General features: G+C 35.2%; 1 protein-coding gene across 18 annotated transcripts in view; it reads left to right on the forward strand.

Annotated features, from left to right (window-relative positions):
- Nucleotides 1-24,276, forward strand: part of RBFOX1 (RNA binding fox-1 homolog 1) — a 1,334,594-nt gene that overhangs the window by 717,036 nt on the left and 593,282 nt on the right. For 17 of the 18 annotated variants that reach the window (XM_080382970.1, XM_080382948.1, XM_080382979.1 and 14 more), the window contains one exon: nt 11,937-11,984. In XM_080382970.1, coding sequence (XP_080239096.1) covers nt 11,937-11,984 — 48 coding nt within the window. Of the gene's footprint in view, nt 1-1,473; nt 11,985-24,276 lie in introns of all 18 variants that reach the window. The other variant, XM_080382971.1, reaches the window with a different exon arrangement.

Raw genomic sequence — 24,276 nt, forward strand, 5'->3', positions numbered from 1 at the left:
ATTGGTATCTGCTCTTTGTCATTCATGTGCACTATTGTTGTTATTGTTAATGTTTATATGAACAGCAAAATTGGGAGCGTGTATCACGGGTCAGCCTATGTTCTGTATACCCAGCTTGGGGTAAATTATAGTAGTGCGGATTAGCAGAAGCTGCTAAAACTAAGGTTCCGTAGAGAAGTTATGGTGGATTTTTTTCTCTTAAGGTTCAGAATTTGTGTTCAGTCTTTAAATAAATGTTTCAGTATATTAGGGTCATAAATTTTAACTTGATCTTGGCAAAAAAGTAATTTAAAAAATTTACAAGATCAAATAAAAGTGTATTAACCTTTTTTATACAGAAGGAGGGAGAAATATATATTTTTTTCTATAATATGATTCTAATAACTTTTTAGTTTAAGGGAAACGTGTGTGGTTATACTTACCATGGGTTGAAAATAATTCATCAAGGAAATTTTCTGAAATCAGGAACAGTGCCATTTGTGCTCCATCAAAAACTGGTTTTGATGTAGTCAGGTTTTTAGCTCAAAACTGATCTACTGGTTTTATTTTACTTTGTTCTAAATTGTGCTGCTTTAATACTGTCCAGTATTCATGCTTGGGTAGCTTTATATAACTGGAAATAAAACCTTATAAAAAGCATAGAGTTGTGTATTTAGCCTATAATGGAGAAAGAACATATGGAAAATGTAATGTGGAGTTAGGAGGTGGGTGATCAAATCTCTGACATACTTTTTATCTGTTAGATTTCTTTGGCCGTGCTGAGTTAGCATTTCAGAATATGCAAATCTTTATTTTTTGCAGATAATTTTTTTAAAAAATGGCACCATCAGATTTGGTAAGAGAATATTAGAATATAGAGGCATTCTTTTCTTTTTTTTCCCTGGGTCAGCACATCATCTACTTTATTAATTAATCTGGAACTTTCAGATTTTATCAAGTGTTAAGTAGTTGAGGGTTGCTACCAAAAAGATGGAGGATTCTCCCTGAGGACTGAGAGATACATGTTGGTATGAATTCTAACATTTGAGAGAGACACCTTGCTAAAGCATTTCAAACATTGGTGTAATTATTCACCTTTTCACTGTTAGACAGAACTGTTGACATCCAGCCAAATTTTGAGTGAAAATTAAAACCAAACAAAAGCTCGTGTTTTTCCATATAATATATGATTAAACTGAAAATGCAATGGGATATTTCAAAGGCCAAAGGTATGTGGAGTTTCAAGAACAGATTTCATAAGATGAAAGTCTCATGGTTATTAAATGGCCTGAAACAGCTTCTAGTTCAGAGTGTACCTCAGGTGCTGGTTGTTACCATGCATCAGGCTTGATGCAGTGTTCTAAGGTAGAACGGTACTGGTGCGTATACGTGCACTGTGTATACAAAGCGTGGTTTGCGTGCAAGATCTTATACCCCTTCCCTGAGATCTGGCTGCAGACTCACTGTCTCACCTCTGTGTTACTCCGTTCCCAGGACTCCGATTCAGTCAGCAGTCAAAGAATGGTCTCAGCGTTCGGAGCCCCAGAGACAGTATCGGCGCTTCAGTGTGAGCCAAGGTTTTAAGGGCAATTGACGACTTCTCTTACCCAGTGTGGTTGAGAGCCTGCAGCCCAAAACTGAAGGCTCAGCTCATGGTTGGTGTGTGTAAGTAGAAGAGCTTTGTGTTTATACATGAGGGCAAATGAGAGCTGTAGAGATTCATTTGAGGTTTTATTCCTGTACAGCTCCTAAAATTCATAGTATGATGCTTGATGCTTCATTCCTACTGGATTTTCTCGGATGAATACATGACTTAACCTGTCTAGTGAGTGAGAAATTGCAGATTATGAGACTAATAAAGATAATAACCTTTGAAAAATTGCATTTAAATGGCTACATTGTTCCTTTCATTTCTCTACGAATTTGAAAAAAAGAGGAAGAAACTGATTTTCTTAATTTTTGATGGATCCAAATCCATTTGTAAATTAACTTTTTATTACGCTGACCTTTTGCTTTAGGATTATTTTGGCACCTTTCTTTTCTAAATGCCGTAGCTCATTTTGTGCATTCATCTTTCATACACAACTGTGGGCAAAAACCCCTGTGAAATCAGTTTCAAAATAAATACAGTAGCTATTATATTTCAGTCGTATACTGAAATACCTTCACATACTGGATGGTACTATGCAGAGAGTTTATCTGCACTCCAATAAAAAAAAATATTAGACATTTAAAAGTTATATTACAACTAATTAATTCCTTGGTGGTTTTGGTTTTTTTATTAATAATTCCTCAGTGCACATTAATCTGTACATGAAACCACAAAATCTATGTTCATAATTGAAAAGAGTGGTTTTCAGGGGATGAAGGCACCTTGTGGGGTTTTTGGGTTTTTTTTGTTTGGGTTTTTTTTTTTCCCCCCTTCTCTTTTCTTTTGCTACTGTGTGATGTGTCTGTTGGCCAGTACCGAGACAGTCATCCTTCTGCAAAAAGGTGCCAGGGGCATTTTTCTCAGTGAACCTGTTCATAGCACTTTACTGGCAATACAGGCTGAAGCATCTGTCTGGGGCAAAAACAGGCAAAAAAAAATGTAGTAGGAACAGTACATCATCTGTATACTTCAGAACTACACGTATGTTAGTACTGATGCACTTAAAAGTAAACATTTTGATTTCCAGCACACTCATTCTGGAGAAGAGCACATGCTGGGGCTATTGGGTGTTTGTTGTTTTAGAGCAGTAACACATCCACGCCAGTGACGTGTGTCTGTGGTGGTTTTCCTTAGCAGCCTTCAGTTTAAGGGCTGTCTTAGCTTCATTGTACATGCAGTGTGAGTAAGTGTTACTCTGCAGCATTTCAGGGCTCTTATGTGACCAGTGTCTTTTGAACTATGAGGTTCCTAAAAATGTTTGGAAAAGAAGTGGGTTCTGATGTCTTCATCACAGTATAGCTTGGCAGATATTTGAAAGGAAACTGGTCTTGCATACCCTACACTGGGCACAGAAGAAGGAATCACATCTCAGTCGCTTTCTTCTTGCCAGCAGTAACAAAAAAGTCTGATTATTGATTGACAAGAAAACAACTCAAAACTATGGCCATTCCAAATTCTACAGGCTTGCCACCAGAGGCTCTAGTTAAATTCTTTATTTCACTTGGATATTAAAGCAGTGGCTGTCATCATCAAAGCTTTTTTTTCTTAATTTGCTCATGATAGGAGTAGTCCTTTGGATACAGTCTTCCCCCATAGCACATTCTTATTAGTCTGATGATGTGGAGGTATGCCAGGAGGGTGAAATACGTTTCCATATATGAAGCACCAAATAATTTGTGACCTGGGTGCTTGTCACGCTTGTGAATAGGTAGAAGCTGAAAAGTAATAAATTTCTGATTATTGCAGGTTAACTCCAGTAGGCAGCTAAACACCAGCCAGCTGCTTGCTCACTCCCCCTCCGTGGGATGGGAGAGAGAATTGTGAGAATTGTGAGTGAGAATACTTGTGGGTTGTGTATGCAGTGAAGCCTTGATTCCAACATGAAGTTCTGTTTTGCTTTTTTCGCTCAAAAATGCATAGTGACCAGTTTGTTATGAATGTAACTGTTTTTTCTGCTTGGAAGTAGACATTGAATTAATATATATTAAAAGCATAAAACTCAACATTTTGTGACAATCAGAAGTTTAGTATAACCTCCAAGAAAAAATACATTTTCACAGAGCCGTAACTTTCATGGGCACCTACTTTCTTAGTACTGCAGTCGTCACACACGTTTTTCATTAAGAAACTTCTGTCACTCTGTAACCTTGAAAATTTGCAATCTCATTTAAAATTTGTTTACTCTTCATCAGTACGTAGCCTCAAAATGTCTGATCTTTGTTGAAAACTTAAACAAAAATCCTCTTCAGACTTGAAGAAAGTAATTTTTGAGTACAGTGGACTTAATCAAAATGCTTTATTACAGATTTGTACCCCCTGTCCTCACAATCCCCACTCAAAACCCATGGACCTTCTTCCCAGCAGCCACTTCAGTATCTTGACTTCACGTAACGAGACCTCCCCATCTCAGCATCCTCAGCTTCCTTTGAGATCTTTTAACAGCTGTAGTAGCTGGTTTTGCAAATAATGTTAGGTCTTTTCTTTTTACTTAGCCTCTGATTTATGAAAAGTACCGGAACATAATAATTCTTGTGGCTCCTGTTTCCCTGTCAAACATGTCTGAACATAATAAATGTATATTCTAAAGGTGTCAAGGTAATTGAAGTAAAAGTACTTTTCTATGTTTGCTTACTTTAGGGAATCAAGCCAAAACAAAAACATTTTTCCAGATATGCAGTTGTCCTCTTATGATGTTGTTAATTTGAAAACATAAACTGTCAAAATAAGTTGCTTTCTATAAAAGTGGCATCTTACCTAATTTATCTAGTGTGTAGTCTGTGTTGAAACCACACTGGCAGCTTTTTTGACAACTTTTATTTTAGATATGTCAGGAATATGTATTGATCACCTAGATTTCAGTGGCTTGAAATATACTAATATTTATGTGACTGTTGATCTACTTGACAACTAAGGGGATATTATTAGATAAATAATGATTACAGGTGAAAAAATTAGTTTTAATGGTTTAAAACTGTTTAAATTTACAGTTTTGAAAATTCTTGGGATGGTGGTTAACCAGACTTTGCTCCAGAAGTAACACCTTTTTTCCTAATTAGTTAAAAATGAAGTATAGTTAGATTTTCAAAGGAATTTTAGAAAATTGCACACAAAGTAGAAAATGGAAATGGCATATATTTTCTCACTTTGAATCTGAAAGATGGTTTCAGATGTAACTGTGTTGCTTTTTGAATTGAGCATGGCAACTTTCAGCCTTGAAGTTAGAAGGCCATCTAGAAAAGGAGTTTCAGATTTGATTTGTAGGGTCTAAATGCTATATACAGGAAACTTAAATGTTTTTTTGTGCTGTTCAAGCTGTTAAATGTTAATGGAAATCTATATTGCCATCTTTGAAAATTAAATATTTATTACCCCCTAAATTAAGTCTTAACCTGAATACTTCTCCAGGTTTCCACACCAAATTTCTATTGATATAACTAGATACATCTACACAATAGATTCATGTCTTAAAATTATATGCATCTTTTCTGAAAATGCTACGTATTCGTTATGTTGTTTCGTGCAGTTGTGATGATCTAAAGATATTGAAGATTTATACTTGGGTTATTTTGCATCATTGGACTAATGAAAACATGTTTAGAGAAATTAGGTCAGTTGATAGGCACACAAAGGCTTGCTCTCTATGCTGTGGAGAGATACGTCTTTGCATCTCCAAGTATTTAGAATGTATTTAAGAAAAGCACAAGTAACTCATAAAGGTGAGAGAATAAAGAGGAAACGAAGCAGGGAAGGTGCATATACTTCAGCCCATAAAGCTTTATCTGTAAGCAGTACCTGTTCCCTCGAACAAGTCTTTATTAATGAAATAAATCAAGCTTTTTTGAGAAAAAACGGTTTTCAGCTCTGATAGCCTTGAAAATTGAAAATGCACATAAGCAAAACATGAAAATCAGGAGAAAGAAGAGATTGGGTATCCACTTACACAGCCGGATGGTGGGTGGGAGTGTGGGAGGGCATACACAAGAGTCCTTCAAATCTGCATTAAAAATACAGCAGTATTTTTACAAGCAGTAATTATTTATTGTAAAATTTGTCAGTTCGGTTTCCAAGAGTCTTGTAAACCTTCCTCTTAAAGTCTGTCTACTTTTAGCTAGAAACAAGAGAAGTAAGCTCCCCAAAGTCTTGAGAAGCTTGATTTTAAATCCCTGATCAGATGGCTTTCCTTTCCAAGGCTTAGACAAACAGCCCCAAGGCTGCCCTGAGGCAAGAGAAGAAGACCCAGCTGACCCAGTCTTCCCCTGGTTTCTACCTGTAGCTTGTAGACACAAGCCTCAGTTGGTCCAGAAATGTTAGTAAATACAGATGAAGCTATTGCTTTCATAAACAAAGCTCCTTTCTTAAATCTTTGACATTGCAGCTCTTGAGGCCATTAAAGTCCTAGAATTGGCTTCTTAAGTTGATTTGATGATGCTTCTGCATGAGTCCTTCAGTTGCTGGGGACAAACTTAGTAAAGACTTGAATGTCACATTCTAAGGTTTCATTTTTCATTTATTTTCTTCTTCAGTAAGTATTACTGCATGCCTAATTTGTTCTCTGGGATGGAGAAAATAGAACTAATATAAAATTCAAATGAATTCTTCTTCTGGCAGCCTGTTTGTTAGCAGCAATAATGAAATATAATGGCTAATGGATGGTGAAAAAGATTAAGTATTTTCCTCAATAATTCACGGCTTTGATATATTTAAGCACGTAATAAAAATATCGAGAAAAATCAATAATCTAGAATTTGACTGTGTACTTTTACATTTTATGTATGCATTCTTATTTTGTATAATATCAGATTACCTTTATATAAGCTTTAGTCATTAGAAGGAATCCATTTCACTTTTAAAAAATTTATAACCTTAAAAACCCCCATAAAACAACCAAAGTTTTATTTCTAAATCTAAAGGATTTTTATGAAATCAGAAACCAATGTTGTGAAGAAAAGACATAATTTATGTTAGCACTTGATGGATGCCAAGGATACCTGTAAAACACCTGACCAGCCTGGTCAGTGCAATGGATTTATTTCACAGGGAGCTTGAAAAAGATTTTACAAGGTTGTTTGCTTCCACCTACTGACCGTTCTTGATATTACAGAAAAAAACAGTTGAAATACTTCAGTAACTTTTGAGTCTCATCTTCCCTCCTCCTGATGCAGGCCATAGGAGTAGTGTGTGTACCTATGAATTCTGTTTGCCTTTTATAATTCATTACTCTCAAATGAAAAATAAAAGATGTTGGAAATTCAAATAACTTTTCTAAAGTTTCTTAGCGTACAGACTTTGTTTTCTTCTTGAGGGGTTTTGGGAGGTTGGTTTCTTTCTGGTATTCTGTGTTACAATGATAGGGAAGTAGAGGAAACAGGTTTTGGGTAGCAGGGAGATAACAGACTGAAAAATGTATGAAAAAGTACATGGCCATGTACAAGTGTTAGCTATGTTACCATGACTAATGGCTGGCTACTTGAGGATATTGATTTAATTATCTCTATTTGCAATATAAGAAGTCAAGTTAAATGTAGAATTACAGAGAAGTCAAGTTAAATGTAGAATTACAGAAGCTGTGTAAAACAAAGTGTGTGAAGGTTTCTACTAAATCCTAAACCCAAAATGTCATGCAACATCATGCTATGACCAAAGATTGCTTTTGCTTTCTAGATGTTTTCTTTTACTTCTATTCAGTAACATATGTATAGTGCTAATATTGGATGAAGGTGATAGATGTTTCCTAAGGGCCTAGAAGAATAAACTTCAAAATACATGAAAGATATGAATGATTAAACAGAACAAATTGGGATGAGGAAGGGGAGCCTTCTCAGGAGTAAAACCGGTGTCGTATCTGATGTGTTCTATACTATTTGCTGGTAGTAGAACTTTATGTCGAGTTATCTAAATCATTAGTTGTCTGCAAACTTGCACTGGAAAAATTGTACCTCTTGGTCTCACTTTTCTAATTGGCAAGCCATAGTACTCAATACAACCATAAGTTTGTACCAGTTGCATAGTCACTGTGTTGTAATTTCTAAGGTGACTAAATTTCAGCAGGAGTATTTGAAAGCTACCTTTTAGAACTGTAAACCTGCAAACACAAGAGGTGAGCATAGTTTCACCATCTCAGTTAATGTAGTTCTAGTCTTTAATACATGTGGCACTGTCCCTCATGGTGCTTTGTTCAACTCTTAAAATTTGTGTTTGTCCTATGTTGCTTCTTATGTCCTGCATAAAACATTGCTTTGTGTCCTTGTTGCTGCTACCCAGCGTAGCAGACAAAAAGGGCAATTTTGGTTTGTGCTGCCACATAAAAGTAGAGTTCTTAATATGTTTATAATAATATAATTTTATTGTCCGTGATGCAGTGACAGCTAGAGGAAATAAAAGAAACTATGTTGGTTTTAAACTGAAATGGATGAGAGGGTTTTCTACCTTAGTGGCAGGTTATGTCTATAATTCATTCTTCTCATCAGTCCCATGAAACATCCTATGAAGTGGTCTATCATGATATAATTTGTCTAAAATAATATTTCTTCAGGAGGAACAGATTTTGTGAGTTTTTAACTTCTTTTTTGTTATGTAACAACATTAAAGAAGCTGCCTGATGTATTGTTCAAACCTATAGGATTTTATAGTTGCTTTACAACAATGTAATTTCTTAATCTCAAATAATTCATACTCTTGGGAAATGTGCAATACACATACTAAAATGACAGTACTTTGTCATTTTGCATTTACAAAAAGTAGCACAGATGTCTCCCAGAGAGGAACATTCTGATTTCTTCCCTTCTTGCTCTGAGATTGAAAGATGAATCATTTTGATGAATTTGTTAAAGCTTAGTTTCTGTGTACATTTTTTCTTTAAAAGAAGTATATCTAGGATGTAGATGATGTATACTCAGATTTTGAATTTAAATATGTATTTGATTAAGCCAGTAACTTCACTGGTTTAAAGATTTATAACACTAATTGTTTCAGAAAAAATGGTTTGCTTTTCTTGGTCAATTAAAGTTTAAGATAGGCATGCATGTCCCTAACATGAAATACTCTTGTCACTCAAAGATGAAATCTGTCTGAGTTCAATTGGTAACAAAGTAGTTGACTGCTTTTCTGCCAAAAAAGACCGCATGATAGACTTTCTAGGGGCACCAGATGAACAACAAGCAACTCCTGTAATTATTTCTGCAGAAGTGATGAACTCTTACTATTGTTTTTAAATGTGAACCTTTTGCAAAATACGATTTTTTTATACAGCTAATAAATTTACAAATTACTGCTTTTAGAAGAGACTCAGTGATTGTCTCCTATTATTTCCTCCTTACTTACAGCACAAATTTTTAGCGTTTATATTTTTACCTCCTTCCAGCTGCTTTAACCCCTTTTGGACTGAGGATTCTTGAATTCTACTTTAGTCCTCCTCTAGGTAACCTGTCAGTGGCCTTAGTTATGCTTTATTATGGAGTACATGCATTTGTGAGGATTTGACCCATTGCTAAAGAAAAATCTTGTTCTGGAAGTCAGGCTTTGTATGGTATTACATGTTAAATGGTTGTTACAGTCCAGGTTTTTATCTGACAATGTACCAAAAGCAAATTTTATATATATATATATATATATATATATATAAAATTTAGGCAATAATTTGAACTTAGTATTTGGAATACCAGAAACAATAATATAACAGCGGTCACTGAATTTATTTGTTCTTGTCCTTGTACAGAAGTCTGATTTCAGGTCTCTCTGACTTTATATAATTTAAAAATTAACCCAATACCACTTTCTCTTGCTGGTGTCAATATCCAGTAATATTGAAACCATACATATATAGTTTTCATTGCTAATGGTGCAATGTTTAATTTGCAAGATTCACTTTCTCTGTCTTTAGATAGAGAACCAAACAGTATGAGATGAAATAATTATCTAATGTTTAGGGATAAAATACAGGATAGAAATTACATCATTTGCTTTTCAGCCTGTATCTTTTCCTTATGGCTGCTATCAGGTAACTTCCAGGTACATTATCTCTTTAATTCCTGATTGCAGCATTAAGAATCTTTGCTGGGTTGGCCTCAACTGTTTTAAGCTTGGCTCCATGCTTGGTTTGTACCTTTTGCCCTACTGGTTGTAGACAAGCATGTAAGATGAACTGTACTAGGAGGGAGATGGCTTTTGTTTTATCCAGGTAACACTGCATTTTTAATTCACATTAAGTAATGAATGCTTATGAACTTAAGTTTATTATACATTGCTTTTAATGGGAAATGACAGTGGCAAAATAGCAAACTAAAATCTTCTATAGACAGCAGAAGGGATCGGAGTGCTGTTGGGGCTTGAACAAGGTATATTCATCATACTGAAAGCTTGTAATAGCTATGACTAGAACCTGATAGGAGCTACTTTATTCTGCATTCAGTTAATTTAGGTCAGTATGTGAGATAGAGCCATGCTTGTCCTTGGTAATGTGAAAAGATATGATTCATTTTTTATTAACTAATAAGTATGGTAAAGAACATTCTATTTTTTCCAAGAGGTCACTTAGAGCATAGCTAGCAGGTGAGGAGCACTGGTGCTAATGAAGTTTGAATTCATTCGTCTGAAGCAGAAAGCTTTTTAAACCCAAAACCCTTAAGGTAAATATACAAAAAGGCTCAGGAAGTCAGTGTGCAGGCAGAGATACTATTTCCTTATCCACCAAATGGGAGGAGAGACATGGCGAGAGACTGGCTCGCTGCCAGTAAGTCACACTTGGAAGACAAGTTTTGAGTGTTACACACCACAAAGTACAGTCTGCTTCCCCATGAAAAGTACTTTGAATAGAAAGAGTATTTGAGGAACTAATTCATATATGAATCTAACTAGAATAACAAAGATTCTTGTTGGAAATATGCTGCTTAAGAGAGAGCTTAAAATGCCTAACAAACACATTTGTACTGTACCTTGCTGTGAATGAAAGTTGTGGGTTTTTTTGTTTTTTGGTGTTGGTTTTTTTTTTTTTTTTCCAGGTAGCCTCCATTCATCTTACTAGATTGAATGGTTTATTTTTTAAAAAAAAATCTTTTATGGGTATATGGCTTAGGTAAGAAGTCTTTGGCACTGAAATAATTCCAGTCCTTCATTTAAGATGAATAGGCATGGTGTTGAAGAAACGTAATTTATTTATTAAGACTTCTTACTAGGAGCTGCTGTTACCTATCAGCCTTAAATTTGTAGTTTGAGATTTCTGTAGCAAGCAACTCTAGACGATAATCTAAACACTGGTGAGAGTAGTTCTAGCTTCAGTGAGAGGTTGAGAAAGGACTTACTTTTCACAAAAAAATGTTCCTTATCTGTATGTCATTTTTTTCCAATACAAATATCTAAAGTTCAGTACGTAAGCAAAATTGGTTTCCAAGAATACCCTCACTAGAACAGTGAAGTTGAGAACAAAGGCAGTCATAATAGGTCACTTGTCTATGGCTTAATGACTTGAGCTATATTTGGCTTACTCAGTTTTCAATAGCTACTTGTTGTAAAGAGGGATAATATGAAGAAATAAATGTTTTTCAGATTATAGGTTTTATGATAATGATTTTCTCATCATGCCTTAAGGTCTGCTGGCAAAAATCCAAAGGTTCAATGACAGGCAAAATACCTTAAGAATTAAAGTGTTATTAGGTTTAAGTTTGTTTGACCCCTGAAGAAAACAGAAGTCCAAAATATACGTGTGTGTGTATACATGTGTGTGTGTGTGTATACACACACACACATACATGTAAGTGTTTGTAGTAAATAAATGATTGATTACTCTTGCATGTTGCATTATGATTCAGATGAAAATATCTTCAACATACCAAGTCCTGCTTAGCACTCTTGACAACAGGCATAATTTAGAGCAGTTGTTTCCTTTTAAGTGAACCTTTGTATTTTTAAATCTACCATCACTAATTTAAAGTAAAAAGGAAAAAAAGAGTGAACAAGCAGTTATCGGTTCCTCAAGATGCAAGTAGAAAAAGCAAACATGAACTGTAAAGCAGAGGTCATATTTTTGTCTTACAAACTGGCTATGCTATATTGAAATAGGTTTTGTTTTTGTGATGTTTCAATCTTGTCTTTAATTTTATGCTTGTCATAAAGCTTAATAAACCTTACTCAAAGCCATAATACTAAACATTGTACATTTAAATATATTTTACAGAACCAACATTTCAGTGAAGTGTAATAGATTGAAACCCCCCACTTTTCAGACTTAGAAGCCCTTTCTTCATCCAGAGTTATTCCCACAACCCTGATCAATATGCTTGGGTGACAAAGTCTTCTCCGTTTGTCTTTTCAGGATACTAAAGCAGAGTGCAGTTCCTGTCTAGAAACTGAGGACAGAAACGTAAGTGCATTGTTTTAATGTAATTTGTCAGGCAACTCCGTAAGTGCAGGCTTTTGGGCTTTATAAATGTTTTTCTATTACACTTTTCTAACAAAATTTTCTAATTTATTTTAACTTCAGAGTGGACAAAATAGTCTAGCTATTGAGTATACTTCTGCTAGAAATTTGAAGAGCTGCTTGTTCAGAAGGAAATGCTCATTTCATTAAACTATGAACAGTTAAAAGGCAATTGCACTTCCTGTTCTTAATTTTGATTAATAATAATAATAATATGCAATTAATAATATTGAGTCATGTCTTTCATGGTAACGTTGGCTTGCAGTGTTAAGTATTTGTAAAGTACCAAGATAAGAACTGATTTTTCTTGCTTTATAAGCAGTATCTCTGATACTGATTTTTTTTTTTACTTATAAATAGTTGATGTTTAAAAAAAATTATCTTCTTTCCAGTTTTATTTTCTGTGAACAAGTATAAAGTATATGTTCTTCACCTTGTTAGCTTTTTTTTTTTTTTTTAACTACATTATGACTTGTATGTTTGAATATACTTGAGTAAAGTTACATTTTTGGAGGGAATTCTTACATTGAAGTACTATCAATTTCCACTCTAAAATGAGCAATGTAGAAAGCTGCCTCCTAACACTATCATATACTCAATTTATGTTTTGAAACAGTAGGTATTTATGCTTAATTTAGCATTAGTGTGTCTGTGCTAAAATGTGTGACACCAATGTTTTATTATTCAACTTTCCAATAGCTTTTTTAGCTGATTTGTTTGGTACTTTGTCTTTTAACCACTTTTGACTACTGCATCTTCCTATGATCATTCATAAGCTCCTCCTTTTTTGCAAAATAGCAGTTGAGTTCTTTTTGCTATAAAAAATGAGGTTTTGTTAAACAGCATTATACCAAAAGCACTTTAATTGGTCATGATAGCTCGAAATTTATGAAATAATGTCATACAAGTCTGATACTAAATGCTGGTGAAGTTACCTCAGGAAAGTGCATTTAATTTGCTTTGTTGAGGTATGTGATACAGGTTCTTTGGAATTTCAATGATTTTCAGTGTTTTCAGGAATGAAGTGAGTGGATTATTTTGAGCTATACAGAAACATAATAAGAATTTAATTAAGATACTAATCTGTGAATGTAACTAGATGAGAAAGTATGCTGTATTTTAGATACCAAGCAGCTGTTACTACTCCAGTTGTTGAAGTCCTCTATACTAAGGCAGGTTGAGTTTCTTGCATTCAAATGAAGTCAACAGTGCATGTTTTTCTCTGTGTATCAGTGTAATAGAACTGGCTTATTGTAGGACAACTACAAGGACAGTAAGGAAATGTAGTGGAACTTTTTTGGAATTTAAAAAGTGTGTTGTCTTTATCACAAGGCTCAAAAATACTGTAATGATGTGTTTAACAATGCTTTACGTTAGTGAGAACTACAAAATTTTTGTCAATAGGAACAGTAACTTTGCTCTATTGTTTTGAGAGGTGAAACAACCATTTTCCTATGCATTAAATTTAAAGAATTGTCCTTACTAATTACACTCCTAATGAGTTTTCAGTTCTATGGGAGTTTTAGGGGTTCTGTTGCTGTTGATTTTAAAAACATTTTAACAAATGGCAGTATTCTGGCTTTTCTGCTTTTCTCTGTTACTGACTTTATGCCTTCCATAAATCCTATTTCCTTATGTTAATAATGTCTATTTTAGGATTTTTGTAGAATTTCCAAATTCTCCTGCTTTCTGCTTCCCCTTCTAGGCTGCATTAAGTTTCAGCAAGTGACAAATTATGCCTTGTTGTTTCTTGTGTAATTCCTTCAATTATTTTCTCAAGCGTTTTGCAGACATGTAGTGAGCTGAATCAAAATGAACCTGGTTAATATGTTGAAGCTCAAAAATAACCAGGAAACAAATGCTTCATGTAGAAGTATATTAAATTGAAAAAATATTTTTATTAATTTATTACATTATTAATTTTATTAATTTTAGGAGTAAATATTAATTGAGTATTTTCTCACTAAAGAGTGAGCCGGTTTTGTGGTTTATTTTTTTTTATATAGTTTTCTACTGACATTTTAAAATTTGGAGCTAGCATCCACTTCTGCATTACTAAATCTGTGTAGTGTATCCCCATGTGAAGTAGTAACTGAGTTTCTGAAAGTGTTGAGCACATGATATGTAATTTAAAATCTCTTAACATCAGCTGGTACTCATTACTGTGAAACTCAGGCTATTTACGCTTCAGATTCTGAGCATTAGCTTTAATGAAACTGGCTAGCTGTTTAAATTTAGGTACATGTTGTTTTAAAATATGCTAAAATGCAGTCTAGGACCTTATTTCTAAACATTGAGATCTGAATTTTTTGGTGTGGGTATCAGCTACTAAAACTGAGTAACCAAAAGGTTGTTCTTATTGCTTGATTAATGGGAAAAGTTGTCAAGAGCCTGATAAGCTTTGGACTGCAGCCTAATTAATGTATGTGTTGTTTTTATTTTTTTTCCCTTTTATTATTATCACTTTCTCTTTATCTAGCAGATGTTCCAGCCTGTTGCCAGTAAACTGTATTTGTTTGGTTTGGGGTTTTTTTCCCCATTGTTTTACGATAGGATGATTTCTATTTCAGCATAAATTACAGCAGCTGTGAATCTGAAGCTTTTTCTTGGCCTCAGCGATTGCTCTGCGTTTGCGTGGTTTCCTAAGGAGCTATCTTTCTTCAGTGCCTGGGGCTATGAAGGCTAACCCAGCTGTCTGACCCCAGAAAGGGGTACCTCATCCCATGCAGAATATGACTTTTTCTGAGACAATCCAGGACCTAGGACAGAGCAAGGGAAGTGAAGTGAAAGCGCAAGAAGTTCATATGTTCTCCTACGTGTTATTACTTTGCCGGCCTCTTTTGCTCACTTCCCTCTCTCCCTTCTTGCTCTTACAAGCAGTGGCATGAAGGTGAGGTGACAGTCACAGGGTTTCCAAACTTACTGTGAAACCTGGAGAGTCTCTTAATGTATCATTAAGGTTGGAGAGCTGGAGGTTATCAACATTGCAGTGCTGAGTGCTATGAATTTCTCATGCAGTAACTACTGATGCATTCAGACACATGTCTTCAGGTTTATGGGCTCTTCTGTGACCTTGCCTCACTAATCACTGCAGTAGTAACAACAGACATGAGGTTTGCTGGGTTTGGGGTTGTGGTTTGTTTTATGACTTGCTAGAAGTAAACTTTTTATCCAACAACAATGACAATCTGTTTAGTGCTCTAGCTTTCAAATGCAGAAGGTCGAATTAATATAAAGAATTGTCCAGAAAACCCCTAAATTTATCTTCTTCGTTTTGTTAATTTGCTGTAGCACTTTGGAAGAACAGAAATGTAGTAAATTCTTGATACATTTCATCTTTTCCTTGTGTTTTGTCTCAAAACTGAAACTTCCACTGAGCTTAAGTGGCAGATTTACTTTAGAGTCCAGGAATATAAATTACAATGACCTATACAGTGATCATCAAAACACCAGACATCATTCTCCCTTAATAATAATGCATTATTTCATGTTTATTGAAAGCATTAATTAGCAACTTAATGTAATTCATAGATCTGAAACATTGTAAATAAATATTTTTATTTCATGAGGTTGAAATCAAGACAAACTACTGCAATTATGACATGCATCATTAGTATCTAATAATTTGCACTTCCATAATGAAATATACTGCTAATGAACTATATCATTAGTAATTAATGGAAAATTTTCCCACTTAACAAAATATATAACTGCAAGGTGCCTTTTCTTGCAGTCTTTTTTTCCTGAAGTTTCTTAATCTCTTAACTTCTGAACTAGAAATTCATGTAACCATGGCTAAAGCATAGCCTCAAGGCAAACTCAAATTTAATAACTAATTATTATTTTGAAATATATTATTCTATAAATGACAAAATAGCATTTATTTATCCTAACCACTTTATCACTAACATCTGTCTCTCATTCCATTGTTACTTCAACCGACCCTTTTATGTAAGATTCTACTTAAATTTTCTGCAAGGATAGAACCTCTCAAGATTCGAGAGTAACAGGTGACAAGTAATCAACAGTTGGCTCTAATTGGTCTGTAATATTCTGCGTTACTAAATTGCATTTACTGTTGCCAGCAGTGGACCCTAAGTGTATGTACGACTCATTTACTACTTAATTGGTATTCTTTTATGTGTCACGGCCAGCCCTTTTTTGTTTTGATCTCATACTTTCAGTCTGAACATCACAACGTTTGATGTTAATGAATCCAGTGCTCATGGAAATGTCTTGACTTTGTTTTTCAAATAAACATATGTAGAAATGTGACCCTTAAATTTTCACAGAAAGAAACCTGTTAAAAACGTGTAAAGTCTGATTTTTATAAACATACATTGATTTCTGAAGCTAGCCATATGATGTTTTGGAATTTGAGCCATAATTTCCAAAGCCTGTGATGTTTTCCAGCATGAAGTTTTGCTCTTGTGAGGGTAGTGACCGTTTGTTGTAGGTTTGTTTCTTCTACCCATGTTTTTTCATATAAGTGTGATTTGGGGGCAGACTAAATGGTTTTGGCTGAAGGGAATTGCTAAGGGTATTGGCCTTTTTGCCACGAGTGAGACCATGTGGATTCCTTTACAATCTTCTCTTCCATTTCATATAACCAAACTTTAGTCTTAGTCTCCACTCAAAAAAGACTGCTGATATGTAAAGCCTTTCTTTTTTTCCATTGCTGTTACACCAGCTTCATCAGTTCCTGTTACCTGAAAAAAACACCCCTAATAAATCTTTGTCTTTTATTAATTGCGTTCCCATCTTTTACTTCGTCTGAACAATTATCTTTTTTCATACATTCATATGGGACTTGCATAGAACAGGAATCTTCAAAAATACAAACCAAATGAAACTGGAAATAAGATTTCGCCCTGCTCTGCTCTGCCTTTGAGGTCTGAACAGAATACAAAGGGAATACTTTGTTTTACTCTGCAGTTGCCTTTGTCATATCATCAAATTTATTCACGGCAACGCTGTGAAACTCTGATATGAAGTTGTCTTGCCCTTCTTGCCCCACCTCCCACCTCCCTTCACCTACCTGAATGGAAAGTTTGCTTAGGATAACCTTTCTGTGCTGAATAATTTTGTTTCCGCTAGTTTTTACTATGCTAGGCATGTTTTGTTCTTCAGCTTTGGCTTCTTCACTTTTGTTTTAAATCAGCTTACTTTTTTTAGTAATAGACTCACTTTTGCTGTAATGTGCAATGACATTCTCTTCAGTATTCCTTGCAGGCAACATAATACCGACCGTTAACTAGCAGCTAAGTGTTATTAGCTTGGTGGCTCAAGGTCACTCTTGCTTCGTTTCCTGTTCTTGAGAAGAAAAGTAGCTCATGGAAAGAACACTTTTGAGATGCATCTTGACTTTTAAGATTTACCACTTTTGAGCTCAGAGTGCAGAGGCTTTATGAGAGCAATAGACTTTATGGTTATGCATTAGGCCAATAACACGATAGGTCAGTAAGTTAGAAAATTTCCCTGTAGTGATATAATGTTTCATAACTCCCTATTACCTTCTGTGGGATATGATGTAGGCAGTAATGCCTTTCCTTTTCTATGCCTGCTGTGGAAAATATTTTATAATTTTTTTTTTTTTAATACCTTCTGTCAGAAGATCTCAAAGTACTTTACAAACAAATTAAAAACATCTATGAGGAGAGTACTTACATTTATATCGCTCAAGTTACATATGGGTAAAGAGAAATGCGAAGGGAAGAGAGGCAAGACTACAAAGTGAGTCTGAGAGAAAATGAGGAGAAATAGAAACACCTTTAGAAATATATTTTGCTTTGCCTATTCTGTGTCTTCTTGCAGGTTTTCTTTAAAGTTACAGTGATCATGTGAAAATGTTTTCCAAGACAGTTTAAGTGAAAAAATTGTCTCATTGGTAACAAGAAAATTTATCCCATTTCTGTAATGTTCTTCAGTTTACTGTGGGAGGGAATGAATACAGGTATCAAACAGTGAAGAACTTGTAAAAAGCATCATGGAGGGAGTGACTCAACTACTGGCATCTAAGGCGTGGATATATTTATATACTGTTTCCTTTAATTGTAATTCTTTTTTCTGCTGTTTAGGAGCTTTCTGTCAATGAATATGAGTAAGTGGCATTTTTATTCCCTTGTGAAGGAATCATGCAATCTGCATTGTTTTGCAGAGTTATGAGATGTGTCTTTCCTCACATTAAAAGAATATTTTTTATTATTTTTTTTTATTAATGAGGGAAGATTCCAACAGATTGGTAAGGAAGTGACTAAATTGTGTTTGGATATAGATTCAGAGGAATCTAAGGAAGTTTTGAACATTAATGAACCTTCTGGTGCCTACTAGAGTGAACATATGATTCCTATTTCTTCTGCCTCTTTACCTGTTGTACAAATAGTGAGGAGTAGTATCGAACCATTGTATGACAGCACCTCATGCAATATAGAGGATTCAGAAACAAGGGTGTAACCCAGAAGTGAGAATAACGAGCTGTTCCAAGAATAGTATCCATCTGTCACAATACACTAGAGGTTTCCACTGACATCTCAGCTCATGTAAGTCAGATTTACACAATGCTTCTTGAGTCTTCCCCAGTATAGAGCTGGGGAAGTAGAGCTTCCCCAGTACACCTTCCACAAAAGGGTAAAATTATCTAAGGTGTGGGTGGTTGAGTTGTTGGTTTTTTTTGTTGCTCGTTTATTACCAGAAAAGTTACTTGAAATCCATGGCTAACTCCTCCACAATGCTTTTAAATCAAGTTCTGTTGCACTCCAGGTATCCTAAAACTCCAAAAGTTGAATCAAACCCGTTATCTAAGTTATTTAGGTATAATTTATTTTTATTCATGTGACTTTTAGTGATATTTTTTGAATCAAATGATTTTTCTTTTTCTTTGTCTTAATTTGTTCCAGTCAAGTAAAATCACTACTTATGGAAAAATAACTAGCAGAAATTTGCCCTAGAACTTAACACACAGCATTAGTCAGCCTAATAAATATTTGGCAAATCTGAGGAAATACTCAGAAATCAAGTTAATTTCCTGACATGTAGCTTGACACTGTGCAAAGTCTTGTTGAAAAGTTTCATAGTATTTGAATGATCATAATGTCAGTCCTGTTACTGCTCTCTTGTTCTTTCTGTTGCTGACATGCAATTATGGAATTTCACAACTGAAGTGATGACAATTGCTCCTCTCTGTGTGTGTGTCTGTCTTTCCCCTTAATCCAACTCTGTCTAGCAATCTGTAATTTGATAAAGTGGAATTGAAATGACAGGCATGACAGAAGTGCCAAAACAATAATTTGACCTCCCACTGAAGTGTCAATGTGTTGAGCTGCATGACTTTTACACATGCTGAATACACATAAGGGACACGGACAGTATATTTATTATGCTAGAATAGAATACCTGTTAAGGCAGATTGCTAAAAAAGGTACATTGTGTCTTTTTGCCAATGTGTTCCATCTTTAACCATTGCATTTTCTGTCCCTGTACTACTATGTATAAACATGATTGCTATTGCATATAAATTATATATTTTATTAAAAAGATTTTTCAAATCTTTATTTGAGGATATTTGGGTAAAACTTGAAATTTTAATTCTCTGACTGTGTAGCAAATTAGTTCTTGAAGAGACAATTTACTGTTTACTTTTAAGGACAACTTTTCCATATTAAAACTCTTGGGAGAAGGTGTCAAAGAATGAAGAAAGAAACATATGAAAGGTACACCATCTCTTTTCCAGAGTCCTTTAATACTGATGAAGTCCTTCGTTTCCACTCATGTAGCTGTAATCCCTGTTACAGATTAGTCTGTGTTGTAAACAAATTTTGTTGAGGGCATCAGTCACCTAAATGGCAAAATCTAGTTACAGCATATGCAAAATACAGAATAGGAAAATGTATTTTATGTGGTAGCTATATTCTGATAATTTCAGTTTCATTTCAGACAAACCTCCTGGTATGAGTGACTTGGCAGTGAGCAGGTTTAGTAGTTGGGTACCTTTGAGATGTCAGCTTTTTATTGAGGTAGGCTGGAGTTTAAGTAATCATCAAAATAACATTGGTTGCAATCTGATTCCAGTCTAAATACAATTTACAAGTGTCTAAAAAGGATCCATGAGCATGATGTGCTTTATTATTCTCTATGTAAAAAAAACCCAACACACTTTTTTTAAAAAAAATAGTGCTAATTTTTAACATTTCCTCTGACTAGTAGTCATACTTTTCAGCTGATTCTCTTTCTAGCCTTTTTATTTAATGCTTTGGTGTTAAAACATGCATTTATCTACTATTACATTATGAACTGATGTTTGTATTATGTGATTTTAAAAACTGGAAAGCAATCACAATTCTTTTTGAACTTCCTCTGCTTTGAAATAAATTGCATTTGGTATATGGCAACTTCTTGCTAATAACTCCTGCAAAGCTCACTGAGCTAGAAATAGCAATCTGAAATATTTAATACTTTTATATAAATAAAAAAAATGTTTAGTGAAGTAAATATATGCACAAGTGAACTTGGAATAGATTAATATGTACTGTACCTGCATTGCATACAATGAATTGTATTTCACCTGAAGACAAGGAAGACAGAATAAAGAAACTCTTTGGCTTTAATACTCAACTAAATGTAAAATTAATCAGATTCAGAGGAAAAAAAAAAGTAAGTCGAGAGGGAGAATTATCTGTCAAAATTAACTGAAATATAATTCATGAGAGGCTAAAGCTTTGCTGAACTTTTGACTACATCTGACCATTGAGTTTTCAATGGAGATAAAAACGTAGAGGAGAATTGGCTTTTGAAGTTAGACAGAAAAGGGAATCCCCCACAGATCTATTAATATTCAGATACTGTGTATGGGAACATGTCTTGGATCTTCTCTGTGTTTGTGAATGAATAAACTTTGCAGCAATGGGGCAGTGCAACTTTTTCTACAATGTAATGAACTATTTTTTTAAAGGGGGTCAGTTTCCTGTAGTGTAAGCTGTTTGTAGCCCAAACTCTAGTGCATCAGTAAGGTATAGTTGATCTTAGCAATTTATTATCTACATAATTTTCAGTTACTAATCTGATGTACCAGATTCTTTGCAATGTGCCAGATTCCAAGGCCAAGTGACATGGATTTCAATATATTAACTGTATCTTAGTGTGTAATTTTATATTGTATATATGCAAAAGTGTTTAATGGGGGTTGTTGCTTTAGAGGGAAATGAATTTTCAGTTGACATTTCCTTCCCTTTTTTCTCGCTTTTTAATAAGCACGGGGGAGACTTTATAAAGAAAGATGGGGGAGACCTCATCAAGAAGCTTAGAGTTATCAATATGTACAGACAAATCACCTTATTTACAGATACTTCTGTGCTCACTGTCAGTTACGCTCGCTAACCCTAGCGGCTGGAGGGGCTGGGTAACACTGGGTTCCTAAGTGCCTGGTTCGCTTTGTCTCTCGTGGTTCCCAGGAGTGCCTACAGTAAAATTCCCAGGCTGTGGCAGCATGCTCGGGCTGTGCCCTTTGTTATGGTTCCTGCATAAGCCTGGGAAGCCTCTGAGGTTTTTCAGGGTTTCTGTTGGACCTGGTCTAAAAAGCGCTGAAGGAGGAGGAAATTCTTATACTGAGGTGAACAAAATTATCTCCCTTTGTAGGGCAACACCGTCTTATGTCAGGGACTTTTCTTTCATTTAACCTACTGCCGCCAACACAAACTGGGAGGTGGGTCCATTCTGGTTCCTCTGGTGGGGCAAGGGGCAGCGTGGCGGTGGGGTGGCCTGCGTGGGGGTGTGCTGTGCCTCAGTGCCGGGAGGACATTTCATGGCAGGGCTGAGCCCGTCGCCCACTTTAGCAGCTGGTGGTGGTGGCGGGAACAGAGCCGGCCAGAACTGGTTCTGACTGGCCGGCAGCAGCTCCCGCCTGCCCCCTCAGCCAGTCAGGCGCCTCCTGCCCCGCACCACCTCACGCCCCAAGGGACTGTGGTGTGAAAGTCCAAGGAAATAAACCAAAAATAATTAGATAAAACAGCACATCAGGTTTTAAAGGGCTTGCGTTGAGATACCGGGTATCACACGAAGTTTACAGATTGTGATCTGGGGACTAAAGGTAGGTCGTTTGTTTTTATAGATGAAGTTGAATTACACATCCAGACAAGTAAGTACAGAAGTGGCTGGGGTCTCTAATAATGAAGGGTATCAAAGCCACTATGCTTCTAATTGTTTTGTTTTTAAAATGTTCTTCCCCCCTTTTTATTCAATGTTTTTTATGTTTTTACCATTTGGTAAGAATTCAAAGGCACAGTAACAAAAAACAGCTGGACATTAAAGAGACCTTTATCTAAAGTAATAAACACATACATTTCATGCAAATTAACTAGAAATTATATGCTAAAAAGCAGTTTCAAGAGTTGGTATGTCAGCAGCAGCTAGCAGAGGCTAAAGGCAACTTTAGGCTATTTCTTTCTCCCTTGTACACGTGCTTGTATGACTGTGCATTTGGAGCTGTCCGCCATCTCATGCGGTCATCTTGTCACAGAAGCAGTGAGAGTGTTTGCCTTGCAATACGGTAAAGTCTATAACGTGAAATTATAATCGACTTCTTGCTAGGAGCCTAGGAGCTAGGGTTATTTTTGTAGACAGATGCTTCCCAGCATAGAAGTTGAGCGGAGCTTTGCCTACAACCAGAAGCCATTTTGACTCCTTTGTACATCTCGTGTTGAATTTTCATTATGGAGGAAAGTTTGGAATTTCAAGAGTGGGGAAATTTAAACTCATAGACTTTAAGCAGTGAAGAATACACCTTTTCACTTCATCTGTTTGAGCTGAGCCATGTGTTCCTAGTCAACTATTTTAATTATCTGGAACTTTTTTTTAAAACAAAAACAAAAAAAAAAAAACAAACAAAAAACTCCAACAAACCATTAAAATGTGATATCTCTGTCTCACAGGTCGTTAGCAGACTTTGACCTAATTGTTTAACATTTTACCTGGATAAACTTGTAAAAAAAATTAAAGCTAAGGTCAATTTCGGGAGAAGGGAGAGGAGAAGGGAGAAGGGAGAGGAGAAGGGAAAAAGGTGTGTAGAATCCCTTTTATCTCTGATTTTATATACTTAAATAATCAGCCTGAGTTTTACAGTGTGGGGCATTCAACTTAAACCTTTGTTACAAGCTGTCGTTATTGTCTTTTACTTACTCTTGCTCAAAATGTGGTTTCTGTGTTTGCAGAGAAGTGTAATCAGTTCATTAAGCTAGGTGAAATCTAGCCACGATGACAATAAATAGAGTAGGTCAATGTTTGCTGGGATGTGGAGCAGAAATACACAGCAGAATAACTCCTAAGAGAACTTTATATAATGAGGCCACTGTGGGAAGCCACTTAGTGTTCTGCACTCATAGAGAATCAGAGAATTTATTCAGCCGATAAGAGTATTTATTCTTGCATAAAGCTCCCAGATGGTAACATTTGGAAAAAAACATACTTTTCTTACTTCTGTTGTGCATCAGGCTTGTTGATATGTTTGGTTTTTTTTTTATTAGACAAGTAATCTTCCAGATGTTGTTTCATTAAACCGAGGTACAGAAGTATTTTGCATTTAGTTTTCTATTCCCAAGTTTTAAGCAAAGCATTCTTATTACTTTCTTTAAAATTGCAGGCCAGCATTTCATATATTAAGTGATACACAGATTGCATATTAGTGGATTAAATTTAGCAGAACAGCATTTTTCTAAAATGTTCAGTCTTTCTAAATTGTCTTTTTTCAGTTCTTCAAAAGTTTAAGTAAACAAATATAGAAGTTGTAATTTATAAATATGTAAGTTCTGTATAAACTTTCTAAAAAGTTTAAGAAAACAAAAAAAGCTTTATGAAACAAATATGCAGGTTGTAATCTGTAAATACATACAACTTATACATAAACTTTCTAAAAAGTTTTAGGAAATCAAAAAGCTTCCTAGAAGAGAAAATATAGGTATCGAGGAGCCATAAAATAAATAACTTTCCTTGACTCTGTCTAGATAGTAAATCTGGGATGTATTGTGTGAACTACATTTTATTTTCAAAACAGAAACCTCAATTCTTGGAAGTACATCCACTTTAGAAGGAAGTGTATGTCTAAAAGCATTAAACCTTTTTTTTTTTCCCTGCCTGAAAACATCTTTAGCTCTGGTTAGCTGTTTAAAGTTCTATTTCGACATTTTAATTTTCCTAGCAGCAAGAAAATAATGCCACTGTTGCCCTCACACATGTTTGAAATAGTTGT

The sequence above is a fragment of the Falco punctatus genome, assembly GCF_963210335.1.
Source record: "Falco punctatus genome assembly, chromosome: 4".
NCBI lineage: Eukaryota > Metazoa > Chordata > Aves > Falconiformes > Falconidae > Falco > Falco punctatus.